The 18,516-nt window shown below is 41.2% G+C and overlaps 1 protein-coding gene across 1 annotated transcript in view; it reads right to left on the reverse strand.

Annotated features, from left to right (window-relative positions):
• Window positions 1–18,516, reverse strand: part of syne1b (spectrin repeat containing, nuclear envelope 1b) — a 92,628-nt gene that overhangs the window by 29,066 nt on the left and 45,046 nt on the right. The window contains exons 60-93 of the mRNA XM_056768646.1: window positions 17,343–17,498; window positions 15,969–16,133; window positions 15,662–15,834; window positions 14,870–15,023; window positions 14,648–14,791; window positions 14,086–14,568; window positions 13,842–13,997; window positions 13,298–13,471; window positions 12,880–13,206; window positions 12,000–12,152; window positions 11,755–11,922; window positions 11,494–11,670; window positions 11,266–11,412; window positions 10,075–10,200; window positions 9,809–9,985; window positions 9,449–9,714; window positions 7,011–9,171; window positions 6,532–6,869; window positions 6,115–6,259; window positions 5,788–6,006; window positions 5,429–5,697; window positions 5,167–5,332; window positions 4,875–5,030; window positions 4,478–4,630; window positions 4,209–4,391; window positions 3,982–4,119; window positions 3,692–3,877; window positions 3,496–3,618; window positions 1,960–2,142; window positions 1,662–1,805; window positions 1,381–1,581; window positions 1,097–1,237; window positions 260–373; window positions 15–176 (exon numbers count right to left, since the gene is read on the reverse strand). Coding sequence (XP_056624624.1) covers window positions 15–176; window positions 260–373; window positions 1,097–1,237; window positions 1,381–1,581; window positions 1,662–1,805; window positions 1,960–2,142; window positions 3,496–3,618; window positions 3,692–3,877; window positions 3,982–4,119; window positions 4,209–4,391; window positions 4,478–4,630; window positions 4,875–5,030; window positions 5,167–5,332; window positions 5,429–5,697; window positions 5,788–6,006; window positions 6,115–6,259; window positions 6,532–6,869; window positions 7,011–9,171; window positions 9,449–9,714; window positions 9,809–9,985; window positions 10,075–10,200; window positions 11,266–11,412; window positions 11,494–11,670; window positions 11,755–11,922; window positions 12,000–12,152; window positions 12,880–13,206; window positions 13,298–13,471; window positions 13,842–13,997; window positions 14,086–14,568; window positions 14,648–14,791; window positions 14,870–15,023; window positions 15,662–15,834; window positions 15,969–16,133; window positions 17,343–17,498 — 8,328 coding nt within the window. The remainder of the gene's footprint in view (window positions 1–14; window positions 177–259; window positions 374–1,096; window positions 1,238–1,380; window positions 1,582–1,661; window positions 1,806–1,959; window positions 2,143–3,495; window positions 3,619–3,691; window positions 3,878–3,981; window positions 4,120–4,208; window positions 4,392–4,477; window positions 4,631–4,874; window positions 5,031–5,166; window positions 5,333–5,428; window positions 5,698–5,787; window positions 6,007–6,114; window positions 6,260–6,531; window positions 6,870–7,010; window positions 9,172–9,448; window positions 9,715–9,808; window positions 9,986–10,074; window positions 10,201–11,265; window positions 11,413–11,493; window positions 11,671–11,754; window positions 11,923–11,999; window positions 12,153–12,879; window positions 13,207–13,297; window positions 13,472–13,841; window positions 13,998–14,085; window positions 14,569–14,647; window positions 14,792–14,869; window positions 15,024–15,661; window positions 15,835–15,968; window positions 16,134–17,342; window positions 17,499–18,516) is intronic.

Below are 18,516 nucleotides of genomic sequence, written 5' to 3' on the forward strand. Positions count from 1 at the left end.
AATATCTGCAATACCTGGTGCAGGAGAATCTGTCTATCAGGACTTAGATCGTGCATGGGCGGCTCATTTAATGTGACCTCCAGTGACTCCATCTTAGCAGAGATGGACTGCAGAGATCCCTGATAGCGCTGCTGTTTCTCCAGAGCCTCGTAGAGAGACTTCTGCTTTTCACTGATCTGTCAAGCACAAAGGTCATCTGAATTCAAAGGTCTGAGTTACGGAGCACATTTGATTCAAACGCATCTAAAGTCGCATGTACCACGTTTTTCAGGGTCTCCCATGACCGCTGGAGATCATCTAAACTGGCCACAGACTCCAGCGTGGGATTGAACAGTTCTTGGACGGGAGCCCTGCTGAGAGACGCTCGTGTCGTCTACATTTCAAACAAGATAAGTACAAAAAACAGAAATAAATATAACAAAGAAAAATATAACAACACCATTGAATCAAGAGTATAGTTTATTGATGTGATGGATATAAAGAGATCTTAAAGATTTGAGAAAGAAAAGTTGTTATTTTAAAAGCGACACTTCAACCAAAAACAAATTTAGGATGAGTTTTAAAGATATTTGCGAAAAAAAGAAAGAAGAAATTAGGTTGGTAAAGAGAGGCTAGCAATAAACTACAACAATTATTTGTCTTGTTTTCCAGCACAAATATCTACAAATTCTTAAAATCAAGATTTTTCCTTTTTTTTCATATCTACATGTAGGGTAAGAATAAATATCATTGAAAAGGAAAACAAATATTTTTTTCTTTCCCCATTGGTGGATATTCTCTCTCGTTCTTAACTATACAATTAAAACTCATATTTGAAAATATTTAGAGAAAACCTCAAATAAATCCTACTTTTCACACTGTGCCACTCCTTTCTGACAAAATATAAACACATTTCTTTTATGTCATGGTGACATTCTATTTAAATGTACATTTTCAACAAAATAATAATTTTTAAATAATCAATGATTTTCAAAAAATCTGTTTGATTCTCAAGTAAATGTTTCTTGATTTAAGAATGTCAGATATTTGTACTGAAAAACAAGACAAAAACAATACGTATGAAATTCATTTTTTTGGTGCAGTTAAACTGTTATACCTTACTAACAGCTGCTTCAGTGTTAGCCATCGAAGACAGAGACGAAGAAAAAGCAGGAGAGCAGATCTCACTGCAGCTGACCTCCTCACTGGACTCCTCAGTTACAGGAGACAAGAGAGACTGACAGCGACCAGATGACATCTGACATCATCAGAGACACGTGAGCCAACCAGTGTCACATGCACCAAGAGATGGGTCAGTTTGAAAAGACAGCAGAGTTCATTAGAATAGAAGAATCAAGCACTGCTTTCATTCACATTCAGGGTAGCGGCGGGGTTACATACCGAGCCCACATTGGTTTGCGTCAGGCTCTGTTTTCTTTGAGCAGCATCACCATCCAGATCCTCCATGTTCCCGGTTAAACCCTCAGCATCGCTCACGGTCAGCAGCGTGGTGGCGTGTTTCGCTTTCACCGTCAGCATCTTACACTTAGAGTTCAGGGATGCAATCTGCTCCTGGTAACCTTTGATTTTCTGGGCCAGATCCTGTTCAGATTAATTTGTCAGATTGCGGAACTGACAAAGAGCACGCAAGTACTTTTGAACTTAAAACGTTGGCCCCTGACCTCATGATGGTGAATTTGAGCCTGCAGCTCTTGGATGTTGCTTGTGTTTACAGGTTGGTCCTGAATGACCCGGTGGCCGTCTTCGATCATGACCTGCAGGTTCTTCACTTCCTGTTCGTACTGTTCGTACTGTACCACTGCTTCCTGTCAAAGATAACACAAACACATCCTTAAATTCAGTTTTTAAACCAAACTATTTCTAAAGACAACACCCTTAGTTTAAAGACTAATACTAATTACTAAAATGGATCATGATGGGTTGTTGAGCAACTGTAAGGGTCATAACAGCTCCCCCTACCTGCAGGATGTTGCACTGCTGTATGGCAGTGTGCTGCAGTTGACTGGCTTCCTGCTGCAGACAGAGAGCAGTGCGACAGATGGAAAGACTGGTGACCACCTCCTCGGGAACTCTGAGAGCGCTCTGACATTCCTGCACGGCCTCCACCTGCTGCTTGAAGTTCTCCATGTCCAACAGCAAACGCTAAAAAAGACATTTCATTGCTCAGATGTCAGTCGCGCTTTCATAGCTCAGTGAGAATTGATGGAGTTTTCCATTGTGAATCAACTTAGTCTCAGATATTAGTCTCAAAACAATCGTTCAAATCCATGAAGAGTCCAAAGGTGTTTAATGAACGTACTGTAGAGATGAAATAATCAAACGTTTGAGTTCATACTGAGATCTTCAATAATATTGACTTTTGATGGCAGATTTGAAAAATCTGAACTTGATCTCTTCTGAAACTAATGACAGACATTTCTCACTCTTTTTCTCTGGAGAAATATCTGAGACGCAGATGAGACTTGAGCTACAGTTTCCATTCCCCTATATTTAATCTCACTGATGTCTAGAAAGAATATTTAAGATATTAAGATCATCTCATCTTCTTTACGGGTAACCAATAACATTGCAGGACAAACCAAAGCTCGCAAATTGTATATGTTAATGTTACATATTAAAAGATACATTTTAATTTTACATGACCCTGGACAACAAAATCAGTTTGAAATTGGGATTTATACAACATCTGAAGGCTAAATAAATAACTTCTTCATTGATGTGTGATATTATTAGACGGGACAATATTTGGCCGAGATAAAATCGCATTTGAAGTTGCTAATCAGAAGCGCTGTAGACGGCCGTTGCTAAGAAGAAACAGGTTTGTTTAAACGCTTTCTATTGGCTCACCACTGTAATGGCATTATGGACAGTAGATGAACCCGAAAGTTGAAATTCTAAACTTTACACATAGATACAAGCAAAGAAATCTGTCAATGGGGTAAGAAAAATAATCTTAAATTTACATTTTTCTCAGGTCACTAAATTCAAGATGATTATTCTTACCGTATTTTTTACTTATTTTAAGCACAAATTCACGGAAATTTCATATTTTATGTCATAAAACAAGACTTAATTTCTTAGGTTATTTTGCTCATCAAGAAACGCATCTTGATTCAAGAACTTTTAGACATTTGTACTGGTAAACAAGACAAAAATACTAAGTAAGAAAGTCATTTTTTGCAGTGTGGCCATTTTTGTTAGTGATTTTGCTGCATCCACTCACAATAATGGTATATTATTTACAAAATATCTTTGTGGAACAAGATCTCCACTATTGTCCTACTGACTCTTTGGCATAAAAGAAAAATCAATCATTTTGACCCATACAATGTTTTTTTGGCTTTTCCTACTAATATTTGGAAGACATTGGTTTCGTGGTCCAGGGCCACATTTTAAAATACAATAAAAAATGTTATCTGTGTTGGGAGCGTGTCTTGTTATGTGGCTGGTTAAAATGATCAAATGTATTTTTGGATCAAGTCAGACAAATGTTACCTGTCTCTGTGTCAGTTGTTCTTTAAGACTCAGTCGGGCCAGTTCTGGAGATGTGAGCGTGGCCTGAACCTGCTCTAGAGACACATGTAGAGCCTTCACTTCTCCCTCTAACCTCTCCATATCCTGCAGATCAAAAGACAGTCAGAATGAGCTAGTGTTTTCAATCAATCACATATGTCATGGGGAGATGAACAACCTTCGCTGCGTCCTGTAGACTCTGCAGTCGAGTTCTAATGCTCTGCTCCAGTTCTTCAGTGAGACGGCTCAGTTCTGACCTCTGCTGTCCCATAGCCTCCACCTGCAGCGTCTCAGAGAGGATCTCCACCTTCTCCTGCATGGCCTCCAGGTCACCGTGAAGCTCGTGCGATTCACGCAAAACAGACTGCGACAAAAAGTGCACAATTGGATCACAATTACATTTGATTTCATCTTTGTTGATCCATCGCAACGGCAGTAGGCGGTCAATTTCCTAAAATGGGGGTTCACCTGATATATTCTGATTTGTTCATGCAGGTGAGATGACGAGTGCCAGATGATGTTGGCCTTCTCCAGACTTCTGGCTTTGTCTGTCCACTTCACTATGAACTCAAACATCTCACTGTATTCATCTAGATGTGCCTCAGCCTCGAGAGAAGAGCACACATGTACAATCCCGAAACAAGCCTTAAGAATAATTTCATTTGTGAAATGTGAAAAACGCATCATCATCTTACTTTCTTCAGCCATATAGACTTGAACTCTGCCAGGCGAAGCGTGTGATGATGGATCTCTCCTAACTTGGCGATAGCGTCGGCAAGCTGTCTGGCTATGAGAGGATTACGACGGCCGAAGTCCTGCACGGCAACATCGAGCTCGGCCAGTGTTCTTCCACAGACATCGAGTTCATCGCAGAGATGCTGGAAAAAGAGTGGAAGGTGTTTATCTCAGAAAGACATTTGTTAATGTACTTTCATTGAGTCATGCACCAAAAGTATTTGCATACTCTGGTCTCATCTTTAGCCTGATCTATGTCAGTGGCTCGTTCCTTTAGTGCTGCGGAAACGGCCTTCATTTTTTCGGACACATCGTGAATCCTGGAATTGAATTCTTCTTTGATAACTCTTGACTTTTGGATGTCTCTCTCTTTGGCTTGGACCTTAAGAAGAGATCAAAACAATCAATACCTTCATTTTATTAGCAGAAACATAACCAAGTTGTATCTAATAATTAAAATGACATTCAGTGTTCTTTTATAAGTTACTTTTAGCCTATTTTGCATTTATTTTCTAGAGGAAAGGCAGAGACGGGACGGCAGTCAGACAAAAAAAGGACCACAATCTAGGACTTGTGTAAATAGCGCTGTACAACCGGCTCATTCTTCATAAAAACAAAATCCGTACCTGGTCCTCGATAGACCCCAGAGCCAGCGACACTTCAGCCAGTTGCATAGAGATCTCAGATGGAAGTATAGTGTACAGGTCCAAGTATTTACTCTGCTGCTGCTCGGCAAGCTTGTCCACATTCTGACGGCGAGTCATTAACTCTCCATGCATGACCTGTACAAGTATAACACGATTACCACAAAAAGCCTTGATATAGCGCAGGGTTATGCATATAGTGAAGTCATGTGACATACGGTATAATAGTACGCTTTTGCTTCATTAGTGAAATATAGTGGAACTTATGACGCACCTCCATCTCATGTGTAAGAATGTCCAGATCAGACGTCGGGTTCAGTAAGAGCTCTCTGGAGTTCTGAATCCAGCTCTTAACCAGACTAAGTTCTCTCTCCACACCCTCCCTGTCCGTCAGCTCCTTCTGAACTCGACTCTTACCTGTCCTGGCCTTCTGCAGGAGACTACAAGAGAACGGATTGAAGACCCAACATTATTCACACAGAACTCAGACTTCGTTTAAGAACTGATATGTTTTGGTTGGAAGAAATGTCAAATACCTCTCCAGCTGATCATGGACAGCTTTGATCTCATTCATACTTGGCAGTTGATCGTGATCAGCTGTTGGCACGGGCACCTCCACGTCATGCAGCAGGCTCAGAGCGTACTGCCGTTGGAGAGTCAGCGATGACATCTCCCTCTCCAGATCCTGACTGACCAGTTCATACTGGTCCACATGTGACTGCAGTGTTGCTTTGGAGGCTTTCTCAGCGGTGCAATCAGGTACACGGTTCTTCAGTTCTTCTGCTACAGCTCTCCCCTTCATCATCTGAATGACAATGACAGCGTTTGCACAATCAAACCAGATTCGCGGTGAACTATTTTACAATCGGAATGTTACAGCAATTATAAACTTCACCTTCTCCCTAAACGTCCTCCATTCATGGGCCGTATCCTCCAACACCCTCTCTTGGCCTCGCGCTACGCTGCGTAACCTGGTCCAGCGCTGCCACACCGTGGTCATAGACCGGCTTATGGTGGCTTTACTAGCGTCACTGCCAATCTGCTCCAACTGAGAAGCTTGTTCCTCCAAACTGGTCAGCTTTTCCTGGAAACCGTTCACCATGGAAACCAAAGCCTTGAGGCCAAAGATGAACATGATTTGTTAATATCCAAATTCTAGCAAAACATTTTCTTAGCATGTCAAGAACCTGTAAACCTGTAACTCTTTTAAATAACACTTCACCTTATGACTCCTGAGCTTCTCTTCGGCCTCCAGACTGGTTCCAGCCTTGGCTGTGGAAAATTCTGTGAGTCTCTTCTCTGCCTCATTCATCAGCTCAATGGCGGTCTGTCGGGATTCCTGATATCTGTTCCACTGGGCAACGCAGCTGAAAGAGTCAAGTGTAATAACAATTCAGGCTAAACCCTAATGAAATGTAAGGTTCATTGTCTCATCACACTACCATATAGTAAGATATCAATACCATCGTCATTGCTAGTCATTTTTTAGACTAAACTGATTTTTGTGTCTTTCACAGCAGAAGGGCGCAAAGTGACTTGCACTACCCATCTTTTCCCACTTTGCAACCCACAAATAGGTTCTAAACCACATTCTGAAGACCTTTGATGTACAATATACAAATGCAAGATTGAGCCATACCTGTTTAAGACGTCCTGATGGCACTGTAGCTGGTCTCTGACCTCAACTCCTCTCTGCTGTGCAGACTCCACACTTTGTCGTAGCTGTTCTTTGGCTGTAGGGTTCACCAGGTCCTCTAGTTGAGGTGGCAGAGATTCCAACTCCTCGAGAACACCCAGAAACTCCTGCTCGGTGGCCATGATGTCTTCCTGTTGCCTTAGACATTCTTCATAGTTTTCGACATCCACCCCGAGACTGGCCTGCTGCAAGAAGCCTACGGCGTCCTCCAACCACTCGCACGCCGTTTGCATTCTAGAGTGATACTTCTGACAAAAGGCAAGCGCTTGCTCCAGAGTAATCTAGAAGAAAAAAGTACTTAGCATCAACTTACCTGAATATTATATCAGGGGCCGATATCTGTGGAGACTTAAAGTCTACTTTCTATAAAGGTTTTAATATTTATAGAAATAACTATATGTTTAGTACGTATCAGAACTTGCCTGTTTGGAGCTGAGGGCACGCTGAACGTCCGCCTCCAGTTTGGCCATCTCTTGTAAACTAGAGTCCACGTGAGCAGGGACGAGCTCATTGGCATTGGTGTACTTCTGCTTCTCTCTGGTGCTCAGAGCGGCCACTATCCTCAGCCTCGACTGCACTTCTTCTTGCATGATCTGTTGTTTCCTGATCTCCTCCTGAACTTTCTCCACCTTCACATCTACCACCACAGCAGAGCCAAGTTCATCCCTGATCTGCTGAAGCCAAGTTAAGGTCCTATTGACTTCCGTTTCAAAGTCTTTACTCTGAACAAACCGGTTCTCGCACTCAACAATCAACTCCCCGACCGACGACTGCAAGGACTGCAGCTCCTCCTGCCAGGAGGTCACCCGGTGCTTGGAGGCCTCGTGGGCTGCCGGATCCATGTGAGACACCAGGTTATCCATTTGCTCCATGAGTCGGGTCAGGTGAGAGCTGGCACCTTGAAGGGTGGCGGCCAGGCCGTGATAGTTTTTCAATCGCTCCTCGGCGGACTGCGTCTCCGCGTTGACCTTCACCAGCTGCTCTTTGGTGGCTTTCAGCTCGGAGTCAACCTGCATGGCCATAGCTTGATGGTCTTCGAAGGACTCCAGAGTGTCTTCGAGATGTTCCACCCGCTGTTCGATCAATCTCTTGAGTCCATTGTAAAGGCTGACCAGTTGGGTCATTTCTTCTGGTCTCCACGGTTGACCCGTGCTACGGAAACCTTCTTTTTTCTGGTTGAGCTCACTGACAGCTTGTCCAAGGTTGGTTAGCTCCTCAAGGAGAGATTTATAATCTGCTTGAAGACTGATGACTTCCTCTGTCTGAAGACCAATGGTCTGCATTCCCAGATTATGAAACTGTTCCTCTAGTTCTTTTAGAGCCTTGTGGGTCACGTCGATGAAGGAGGCATACTCTTGGCGGGCAAGAATGGCCTGTTGGATTTTCTCTTGTTTCTCTTTGGCTAGTGCTAATATATTATTGTACTGTTGGGGAAGAACGATTAATTTCTCATCCAAGTAACAATGGTCCACTTCATTTAACGTGGGAAGTATCTCCTGACCCGTTCGTTGCACAGTTAACAAGAGATTCTCATATTCCATCGCCTGATCCAATATTTGTTGGTATTTTGAAAGCTGCGAGCTTAACTCGGAATCACCATTCATGATGTTTATCTCAGGGAATGTCACGATGTCTGCTTGTTTCAACCACTGACATATCTTCTCGAGGTCTGCTTTGAAGTATTTTCTGGACACCAGAACTTTTTCCAGTTCTTGAAGTCTTTGGCTACACTTCTGAAGGGCAACTTCGAAGATATTCTGCAGCTCCTGGAGTTTGGTGAGCATTTCGGCCTTCTCTTCCTCGGTGGCGTCTTTCATCAGATCTCGTCCTTGGGACCACAGCGAGGTCAGCTCGCTCTGGTAGGCTCTCAGGCTGCTCTGGATGTTCCGACAAGTTCTCACCTGCTTAGATAGGTCATCGGGAAGAAGGGCGATGTACTCATCTGCTTGTGCTTTCTTCTCATTCTGTTGGACCCAGGTGATAGCTTGACTGACAGCCAGAAGAAACTGAGTCCTCTCCGTGAAGGCTTTACTTAAGTGTTTTCTGCGTTGAGCCACTTTGATGCTCAGCAACTCCACCTGTGCTTGAGTGTCTGAAATCAACTGTTGCAATCGTTGCCTTTCGTTTAACCCCAGATGTGCTAAAACTCTTTCTGCATCACACATGGCCTGGGCCAAAAGGAGTTGTTTGGCTTCCAGTTCGCTGCATATGCTCAGATGGTCGAAGAGAAAACTTTGGGCTAGCTCAGGTGGAGGACTCATCTTCATTGCTTCAGAGAGTGCAGGCTGCTGTTCCTCGGCCCACTCACAAGCCTCCCTCAAACGGGCTTCAACCTGGCCCATGTCTTCTAAAGTCACGATGGAGTCTTGAATCTTCCTCTCAATGAGGCTTTCAAGATGAGCCCAGCGCTGCTCGAAATGTCCGATCTGCTCCTTCACCAACTCTTTGTCATCCAGGTTTAGGTGGTACATGACCTTTTGCTTCTGGTCTTTGAGGTCCTCAAGGGTGCTTTTCTTTTCTTTGAGAATAACAGAGAGTTTCCGAAGGGCCTCTAAATGATCAGATGAGCTCTCGGCATCAGTTCTACAGGAACACAAACAAAATAATAAAACAAAACATTCACTACGTTTGAATTCCAAAACACTACAGCTTTAAAGGTTAAGATTAATCACTGAAGTGTTCAAAAATTCAAAAGATCTGTTCCAAAACCAAGTGATCTAGGTTTGCTTATCAAACTAGACTGAAATATTTTGAATCGAAAGACTGAAAATATCAATACAATACAATACAATGCTAGAAGTTTAAATTGTTTGTAAAAGTTACGCAATAAGTTACTGTACATCCCACATAATGGCTCTACCTGGCCAGGTTGTCCCATTCCTTTGACACCTGTTCAAACAGGGCCTCCATGGCAGCGATGCAGTCATGGTACTCTTTCGTCCTCTGCAGGTCTTCTTCTCTCTGCATTTGCAGCTTTTTGGCCTGATGGCACAGTTCCAGCCATGTGTGACTCAGTCGACCAATCTCTGCGTGCTCAGGAGACTCCTTCCCATCTGTCAGTTTACTCACAAGCTCTGTCATCTTTGTCAAAGTGCTTTGTCTGTTTTGAAGCTGCTCGCCAAATTCCTGCAGAAAACATGAGCACAGAAGACAAGAAAAAAAAATACAGACGAGAGGAAAATTGACTTGTATGTTTTGGGTTTTCAAAAACAAAGTTTACTTTGGCTTGATCCTGCATGTTCTGAGCAATCTTAGGCTCCAGTTCAGCAGGTCGTCTGGAGAGACTCTGCAGTTGCTGTTCCAGATCCTGGAAAAGGGCTGACAGTTCCTGCTTCTGTTCCTTAATCTCTCTCCAGCTGTCTGACACCTCTTGAGACATCGCCATCTTCCCCTCAATCTGTACAAATCAAGACATTGATCATGAACGTCAACGTCCTGGTCTATAATGGAAAAATGAAATCTTAGCAAAGATTTTTTTGCTGTTACCATAGTTTTAGTTTGCTGTATTTTGGTAGCGGTTTCTCTCACAGTCTCGTCTGATAAGTCACACACTGAACACACCAGATCCAGATATGTGCTGGCCTGTTCCTGCAGAGCTCGGAGGTGCTTCATCTGTGGAGGAAATCATCGAAATACAGTACAACTTAAACACAACAGTGAAAAACATAAAAATCGACCATTAAAAATTTGTGAATTTCAAGAATATAAGCAACTACACATTTCATAAAATACATCTAAACATTTGTAGAGAGCTCAACTCTTTCTTGCCACAAGTATATTAAACCAAACATTTTCAAGTTTATTCACTATTGTGATCATTTGCGAAAAATGGTATAACAAAATGTCTCTTAAAAATAGGACTGTCAAACGATTAATTGCATCCAAAAAAAAAGTAGCTGTTTATATAACATATGTCTTTGTACTTTGCATAATAATTTTGTCTCTAATAACAATACACATTAATGCATACATTTATGAAATATCTAAAAATGTATAAACATTTATGTAAAATTGTTATTATTGGTAAATATAAATAAATACATGCGTGTAGTGGAGTAGGCGGGGTGAGACCGTGGTTTGAGAGCCAGCTGTGCGCGCACCGGTCTCGTATCACGTAGGAGATCGGGAGCATATAAGAGAACGAGCGACCGGACCGTCGATGAGAGAGGAACCGGCCCGAACATGCTTTATGGTTGTAAGTATGTTTTACTTTCGCGTTTTTGTTTTGGTGATTTGTTTTGTTTGCCGGCAGTCGGCCGTGAGGGGCCACCGGCTGTTATTATTTATATTAAAACTTTATTTAAATGTCTGCTGTTTACCGTCTCCTTCCTTCCCTACTTTGAATCTTTCTACAATGTGAATATTTCCTAAATATATATTCATATGTATGAGTTTTAATTTTGAAATACAAAATTAATATGCACAGTACATAGATATATATTATGTAAACACAAACATGTATTCTGGATGCGAATAATCGCGATCAATCGTTTGACAGGCGTTCTTCAGAACAATCATCTTCAATTATTAAAAGCTTTTGAGGCATTTACTGTTTGGTTTTACAAATTGCCAGAAACCTTGAAAGCATTTAGCAGATATGAAAACCCTCAAAAATCTGTTCAGCCATTTCCCCATCTGGTTTCTAATGGTACCTTAGCTCTGTGGCATCTACTGTACCTGTTTGAGAGCCTCCTGAAGGCCGTGAGGAGCTTGTGCGTGCATCTGAATCTCATCTTCAACGGTGGACAGCCACGTCTGACACTGCTGCAGGGTGTCCTGATGACTAACGTGCTTCTGAAGCTCACGATCCAGACTTTGATACACCTGTTAAACCAAACGTTCAGTATTGAAAATCACGCCGTCACTTGTTTTTAACAATGAAGTGTTATTAGCAGCGATCCTCACACGCTGAGCCGTGCTGCAGATGGCTGAATAACTGTCTCGGGTTCCCTGGAGCTCGGCTTGCAACTGCTGACCCATCTTGGCTTGGACTTGCTCCGAGCAGCTACTGGTGAGATGTTCGCCTTTCTCCCTAAAACTGGTCAAACGCTCCTCAAAGCTGGCGATCTCCTCCATTATTGCCTAAGGAGACATTGGGAAATATTGCTTTTTTGATCTTACAGATATATGGAAGCTTGAGCAGATTCAAGACATTCCACTACACACCTTGTGTCTGGCTAGCTGTTGGGTGGCCGTCTCCAAATTTCCGCTTAGCATTGAGTCTGCGGTGACCAGCCGGCTGGACATCTGCAGCAGCCATTTCTCCACTTCCTGTAGTTCGCCGTTATAGTGCTCATGCTCTCGGACGCTCTCCGTCAAGCTTTGCACGCGGACCTAACACAGAGACGTATTAGACCAGATGCACAGAACGCTCTTGACAGCAGATCAAATGCAAGATGACATGACAGCACCTGAGCATCGTTGCGCAGGTCGTCATAGTCAGTCTTCAGTTTGCCGATGTTCTCGCTGATAGACGGATCACGAATAGTTTCTAGAAGAGCCTCTCCTCGCTCGATAACAGATCTGACTGCGGACTCATGGGACTGTATGCTCTGTTGGATAGTCTGGAAGAACACACAGAATATATTTCATAATGTTAACAAGGGTTTACATTGAAACTGTACATGCACTGCATTTATTACAACCAATTTAAAAGAGACGCAACAATTTATAAGAGACAAACTGCTGCCCATGCTTTCCTAAACAATATATAAATAAATATTACGTTTTTAATATGTGAATGCTTTTATATTTGAAAGTGTAAACAAAAATACACATCTGGATCAAACCATTCCAGCTGAAAATCTTCTGATTCTTTATAAATTCTTTTTACAGATTTGTTTTTTAATCTGTTTGAAACGGTTGGTATACTTATTTTTTATATTGATAAATACATAATTATTTATTAAATTATCATATTATTTAAATATTCAAGGGTTTTTTAAGTTGTCCTTTTAATAGCAAGTGTAACAACACAGAAATTGTTTTACAATATTTTTTTTTTAAGTAGATCGCAATAATACCTTAATTACAAAAAAGTCCCAGGAAGAATCGTGAAATTAAAATGTATACCAAAACAGCCAGACATGACAGAAATATAAAAGAAAATGATGGTGGAAGACACAAGTTCGCTAGTTGCTTTATCACATGGAGCTGGGTTATGACCATTTATTGTCATTTTTAAAATGAATGTTTTTACTTTTTTGTGTTAATTTCTCTTTAACTAAAATGCGTCAAATTTGAAATAACTGCAATGATCTCAATATGATCATATTTGAGTGTTTTGCTCACCTTATATTTGGCTAACTGTGCTTTCTTCTGGTAAAGCTCAGCCTTCGGCTCCACGGGTGAAGCCAGGAGTGATTTCGTCTCTGTTAGCCATTGTGTTTGAGCTTTATATTTATCTAGGAAGTCTTTGGAGAGCTGTATGGATTTCTCTGTGGTACTGAGTTCCGAGCGCAGACTTCTGATCAAACTCTCCAGTTGAGAAAGTTGAGTGTCAACCTCCTCCTTCAGTTGCTCTCCTTCAGATTCCTCCAGGAACATCATGGCACGATCGGTCTTCTCGCGCATGGTCTTCAGGAAGGTGTGGCCCATCTTCATATCAGCCCGCAGAGCCTGAGATAATCCATGACAGAAAGTTCAGATGTGGATGTATTTACATGTGAAAGTATTTGTGCTACATCACTATTAAGCTCTTCTCTCATACCTCTAGTTTCTTCATCTTCTTCTCCAGAGCAACACGATCGACCACATCGATGGTTGTGGTGGTCACACTGCTGAAGTTCTTTTGAGCTGTGCTCAACCAATCAAAGAAGGTGTGGAAGACGCTCTGAGATTCGTCGATGCTGGACACTTCCTCCTTCAGCTGTTTCATTGTGTCCTGGAGAACCAAAACATATTAATGTTCTTTATGAAAATTAAAATGTATTTACATTAAATGTACATTTTTTATTATTAAAAGTAAAGTTTTCTTTTGAAACTGTACAGTGAAAGATTGGGTTATGTAATCCATAACTCACTCTAGTAGTATTAATTTAATTTATATTAAAGTAATAGAACAATAAACATCTATGTGTGGTTGTGTGTATTGTGTTACTGAGTTTGTGAGTGAATAATTAAGTTTGATCGTGTGTTTTTGATTGTGTGTGTGTAAATGCTTGAGTGGGTGTGTGCAATATCATGTGTGTGTATATTTAATTCCGTGTGTGTGTGTGATTGCACGTTTGTTAGATTGTGTGCGTGTACTGTACCATGAAGTGTAGCAGCAGGGCGTGGTAGCGTGATGTGAGTTGTGTAGCTCTTGTGCTGACTCTGCTGCTGATGTGCGTCTCTTCTAAAACCTGTTGTGCAAGAAGACCGAGACCCTCGATCTCGTCCTGATACACCAGCACTTCCTCATGCCAGCCCTGCACAAACATTACAACAATATTACCACACACACCACGACAATAACAGCCTCGTCCTGGTTGTTTCTTCAAATTGTCTTGAACTGACCTTCAGGAGCTGCAGCTGGGCCTGTTTGGTATCTCTGTCTGAGCGCCGGCCGGAGCGCAGCTGTCCTTTACTCTCCATCACCTTCAGCCAGCTGTCCAGACGCTGGAACTTCTGCTCGATCTGCCGGAGTTTGGCCAGAGCGCTGTTGAGATGTGATCGGGTCTCGCTCAGCCGGGCTTGATACGAGCTCCAGTCCTGCTGGACGGTCTCCAGGCATCTGTCCTCCAGCTGTGGAGATCCCCAGGGTATCACCTGCTCTCTGGTCACCAGCAGCGCGTTGAGCAGCGCCTGACCCTCGGTACAGTGCACCTGGAGCTCTTGTAGTTTTCGTAGCGTGTCCTCCAGCGTCTCCACATCTCCCTCCAGTTGAGTGTAACAGCTCAGTGTCTCCTGCTGTTGTTCCAGCCAGTCTTTAAACTCGTGCAGGCTCCTCTGGTACTCCTGATGGGCTGACACCTGCTCTTCGGCTTTGGCCACGGCACACTGGTAGAAAAACAACATTTTGTTAACAAACAGTATTGTAAAGGCATAGACTCTACGTTAAGGGAATTATGGGATATACCTGAGCTTTATCCTTGATAATGCTGTACCGCTCCTGCAGGTCGTGAATCTCCAGCTGGGTGACGTAATGCTCGGCCATGCTGGATCCCTTCATGGATATGACCTCCAGGACGCTGCTGTGACTCACAACATCCTCACAGAGCAACTGAAATATGTGAGGAATACCTGTGAGAAAGTGTTGAAAACAATCATCTTAATCAAAGAGAAAAATACAGTTGTCTACTTTGGCTTTGCCCAAGTTGGTGGTTTTATCTCTCATCTCCGAGCACTGCTTATCTGAAGAGTTTAACGTCTCCTCCACCGTCTCCATCCAGCTCACAAACTGACGCACGTCCTCTTGATAACTCGTCCACTGCAAGAGAGCGCCCTCCAGCTGACTGTGTCAACACAAATAACACACGTTAACACCACTTACAATCACAAAGAAGAAGATCCTACACTTTTGAAAAATAATGTTATGATTATTTATAGCATATCATGTAAAAGAATGATTCCTGATCACATTTTAACATACAAAAATAAAACAATATGGTAACACCTTACAATAAGTTCCTATTAGTTAACATTAGTTAATGAATTAGCTAACAATGAACACTGTAGTTTTCAACATGTATTAATCTCTGTTAATGTGAGTTCATGTCAATACAGTTATTCATTATAGTTTATGTTAACAGTGATGACAGGGTTTGATTTTAATCATGTATTTGTAAGTGCTGAAATAAATGAAAATCAACAAATGCTGTAGAAGTATTGCTCATTGTTAATTATACAAGAATAACATACATTTTTTATAAAGATAGTGTCTCTTATGTACATGTTATGAAAGAAAGCATTTTTCATGTCTGCTATAAAAATAAACTTAATTTAAATAAATATTTCTTTCAGGGTTCCTATCAGCTGACAGCTGTGTTCCCCCACTATTAATAGTGCAACCCCCTGGAAACATGGATTAAAAAAAATAATATATGATATATTAATATTTGTTCATATAATCTGACTATATGGTAACTCTGACCTTTTGCATTGAATGCAAGCAGACAACAGTCCATCCCATGAATCTCTGAGGTCTTCGATCTGTTTTTGGAGGAGTGTCACGCCCTCAGCGGAGGTGTTCCTCTGAACAGACTCTCCTCTGGTCATCAGCATCTTCAGCTGTATCTCTTTCTCTTGACGTGCTGTTAGTAAAGCCTGGGAAAAGATTTCCGGTCAGATCTCTCATTACACATAGTGTAAGTGCATTGCATTGTGGGATACAGTATTCTCTAATCATTTGTGATTTTGGTGCTATTCCACTGGTATATAGAGGGGATAATATTCTTCACCTCGAGTTTGATCATCCTGCTGTCCAGGACGTTCTTGTCCGCGGTGGGGGTGCAGTAGGTTTGTAGCATGTGACTGGTGTCAGTGATCCAGTTCTGAAGCTCTTTCAGGCCCTGAGAGAACAACTGGTGCTCGGACACGATGCGGTCGATTCGTGAGGATTTTTCCTACAGAATGAGTTTTACAGAATCAATCAAACTCCATTCTGACTCGACATCAACAATAAACAAAGACAGTTAGTGCTCAGATTTCATGCTCATTACAGTTTAGTTGAATCATTCAGTTGGAGAGGTTCATTTGCACCAGTAAATATGGAAAAGTTTTAGGGTCAAGCAATAAAAAATTATAGAACCATGTTGAGATTAAAGTCATTATGTTACCAGATTACACCCGCAGTTTTCCGAGAAAAAAAAAGTCAAAATAAAAAATAAAATATACATTTCGAGAATAAAGTTGTTGTTTTTCGATAGAAAATAATGTTACATTTTAAGAAAATAAAAAATTAAATAAAATTTTTAGTAAAAAAAACCTGGACGGTCACTGCAACGCGTGCAGTTGGCGTTAACGAATGTATAAAATGTTTAAAATGTCAATATTACATTAAAATCTCTAATTTTAACGAAAAACTTTGTTTATTTTCAGCATTATTTAAAAAAAATCTCTACACACAAAGACTGTATTCTCAAAGTATAATGAGTTTATTCTCGAAAATTTATTTTGAGTGTTTTTCTCAAAATGTAACGATTTTTCTCCTGGAAAAAAACTCCTTCATTCTTAAAACAACATTTAATTTATACTTTTTTTCTTGAAAAACTGCGGGTTTAATCTCGCATTGTAATGACTTTAATCTCGACATGGTTCTATAAAATATTTATTACTTGCCCTAATACTTTTCCTCAAGTAAATGTGTTAGAAAATGCTTTATTTATTTATGTATTGGATTGAATATTTTAGGTTTATTAGTAGTTAGGCCATAAAACACAAACTTACACTGTCGTTGAAACCTCATTTCATTGTTTAAACTGACTTCTTAAACAAAAAATCATATAGAAACTTAAATACATGCATTAAACATCAAACCTTGAAATATTCTAACTTTCTTTTTTTCAAGAAACAAAAAGGTGTTACTTTGTTTCTGAACAACAGTCTTCATTGGCTTTAACGATAAGAAGAAAGGAAGTGAATATTACTCAATATTTCTCCACAAAAGAAGGAAAGTCATCTAAGTTGTAATGTTTTTGTTTGTATTAATAACGCCATACGATGTTCCCAGATGAAAACAATCTAAACCTGAACCTGAAAGAGAAACATCTCATCTCCATCAGCTGTGGCACAAGGCGCGGACAGCCAGCGGGCACAAAGACGCGGGACGTTACCTTGGTCAGGTTGCTTAAAGCTAGATACTGCGCGGAGAGCTGCGAGACACGGTGCACAAAGCCCTTTCCGGCCGTGTGTCCGTCATACAGGTGCAGGGCCTTCTCTCTCAACCTGAGCAGCTGAGGTTCCTTAGAGACTAACTCCTCGAGCAGAGACTGAAAGCACAGGCAGGTTAGCACAGACAGCGTCACATAAACACGCACACAGAACTACACTCTTAATAATGAAGGTGCTTCACAATGCCATAGAAGAACCTTTTTTGTCTTAATGGTTCCATGAAGAACCTTTCTGTCGCACAAAAAAGTTTAGAACATTTTTTTTTTTAAAGAACCTTTGACTGAACGGCTCTTTGTGGAACCAAAATTGGTTCTTCTATGGCATCGCTGTGAAGTAGCTTTTAAGCACCTTTATTTTTAAGAGTGTGTGTTAGTCGTACGGTTAATAAAGCCACACGACAGCTGACGGTGAGGACGGACATAAGCGATGTAAACATGAGGATGACAAGAAATGCAAGCACGATGCAAACACAGCGGACGATGGGTTTAAATCACAGATCGATGATCGACCAGTTAATGTTTAACAATAAAAAAATGCAAATAGAAGTTAAAATAAAAGTAAATATTTTCCTTAAAATGACATTTCATGCAGTGTGTGAAAGTAAGCTGTCTGCCGAGTTGTAAAGCGGAAAGTGAACGAATAAACTTATTGGCTTGGGAAAAAAGAGTCGACTCTGAATCATGTGAATGAGTCAGTTTTGGGGTCAGATTTGCGTCACTCAGTGTAATGCCCGCCTACGTTCCATTTGCAAACTTCACACGGTAGACCAATCACAGCAGACTAGACCATCTGACCAATCAGATCAGAGTGGGCTGACCGAAAGGAGCGGATTAGCCAGATGAATCACCGAACGAATCATTTGAGAGTCTGTCAAGAAGTGAGGTAATCATAACTGCCTTTTATTAGAAAATGAAAGTGGTTTTACACCGTGTATGAACATGAATATGTTGTTGGACACTCTTTAATCCAAAATAGGACCTTAAAAATCACAAAATATTGACTCTATAATGGTAACATGAGGAGGAAATAGCCGGACATTTTAATTTTTTACAGTGCACAGGATCATATGTTCAGAGGACCTTAAAGAAAACCTGCACAGCAGTGATGAGACAGAAT

Source organism: Triplophysa dalaica, chromosome 15 (genome assembly GCF_015846415.1).
Source record: "Triplophysa dalaica isolate WHDGS20190420 chromosome 15, ASM1584641v1, whole genome shotgun sequence".
Taxonomy (NCBI): Eukaryota; Metazoa; Chordata; class Actinopteri; order Cypriniformes; family Nemacheilidae; genus Triplophysa; species Triplophysa dalaica.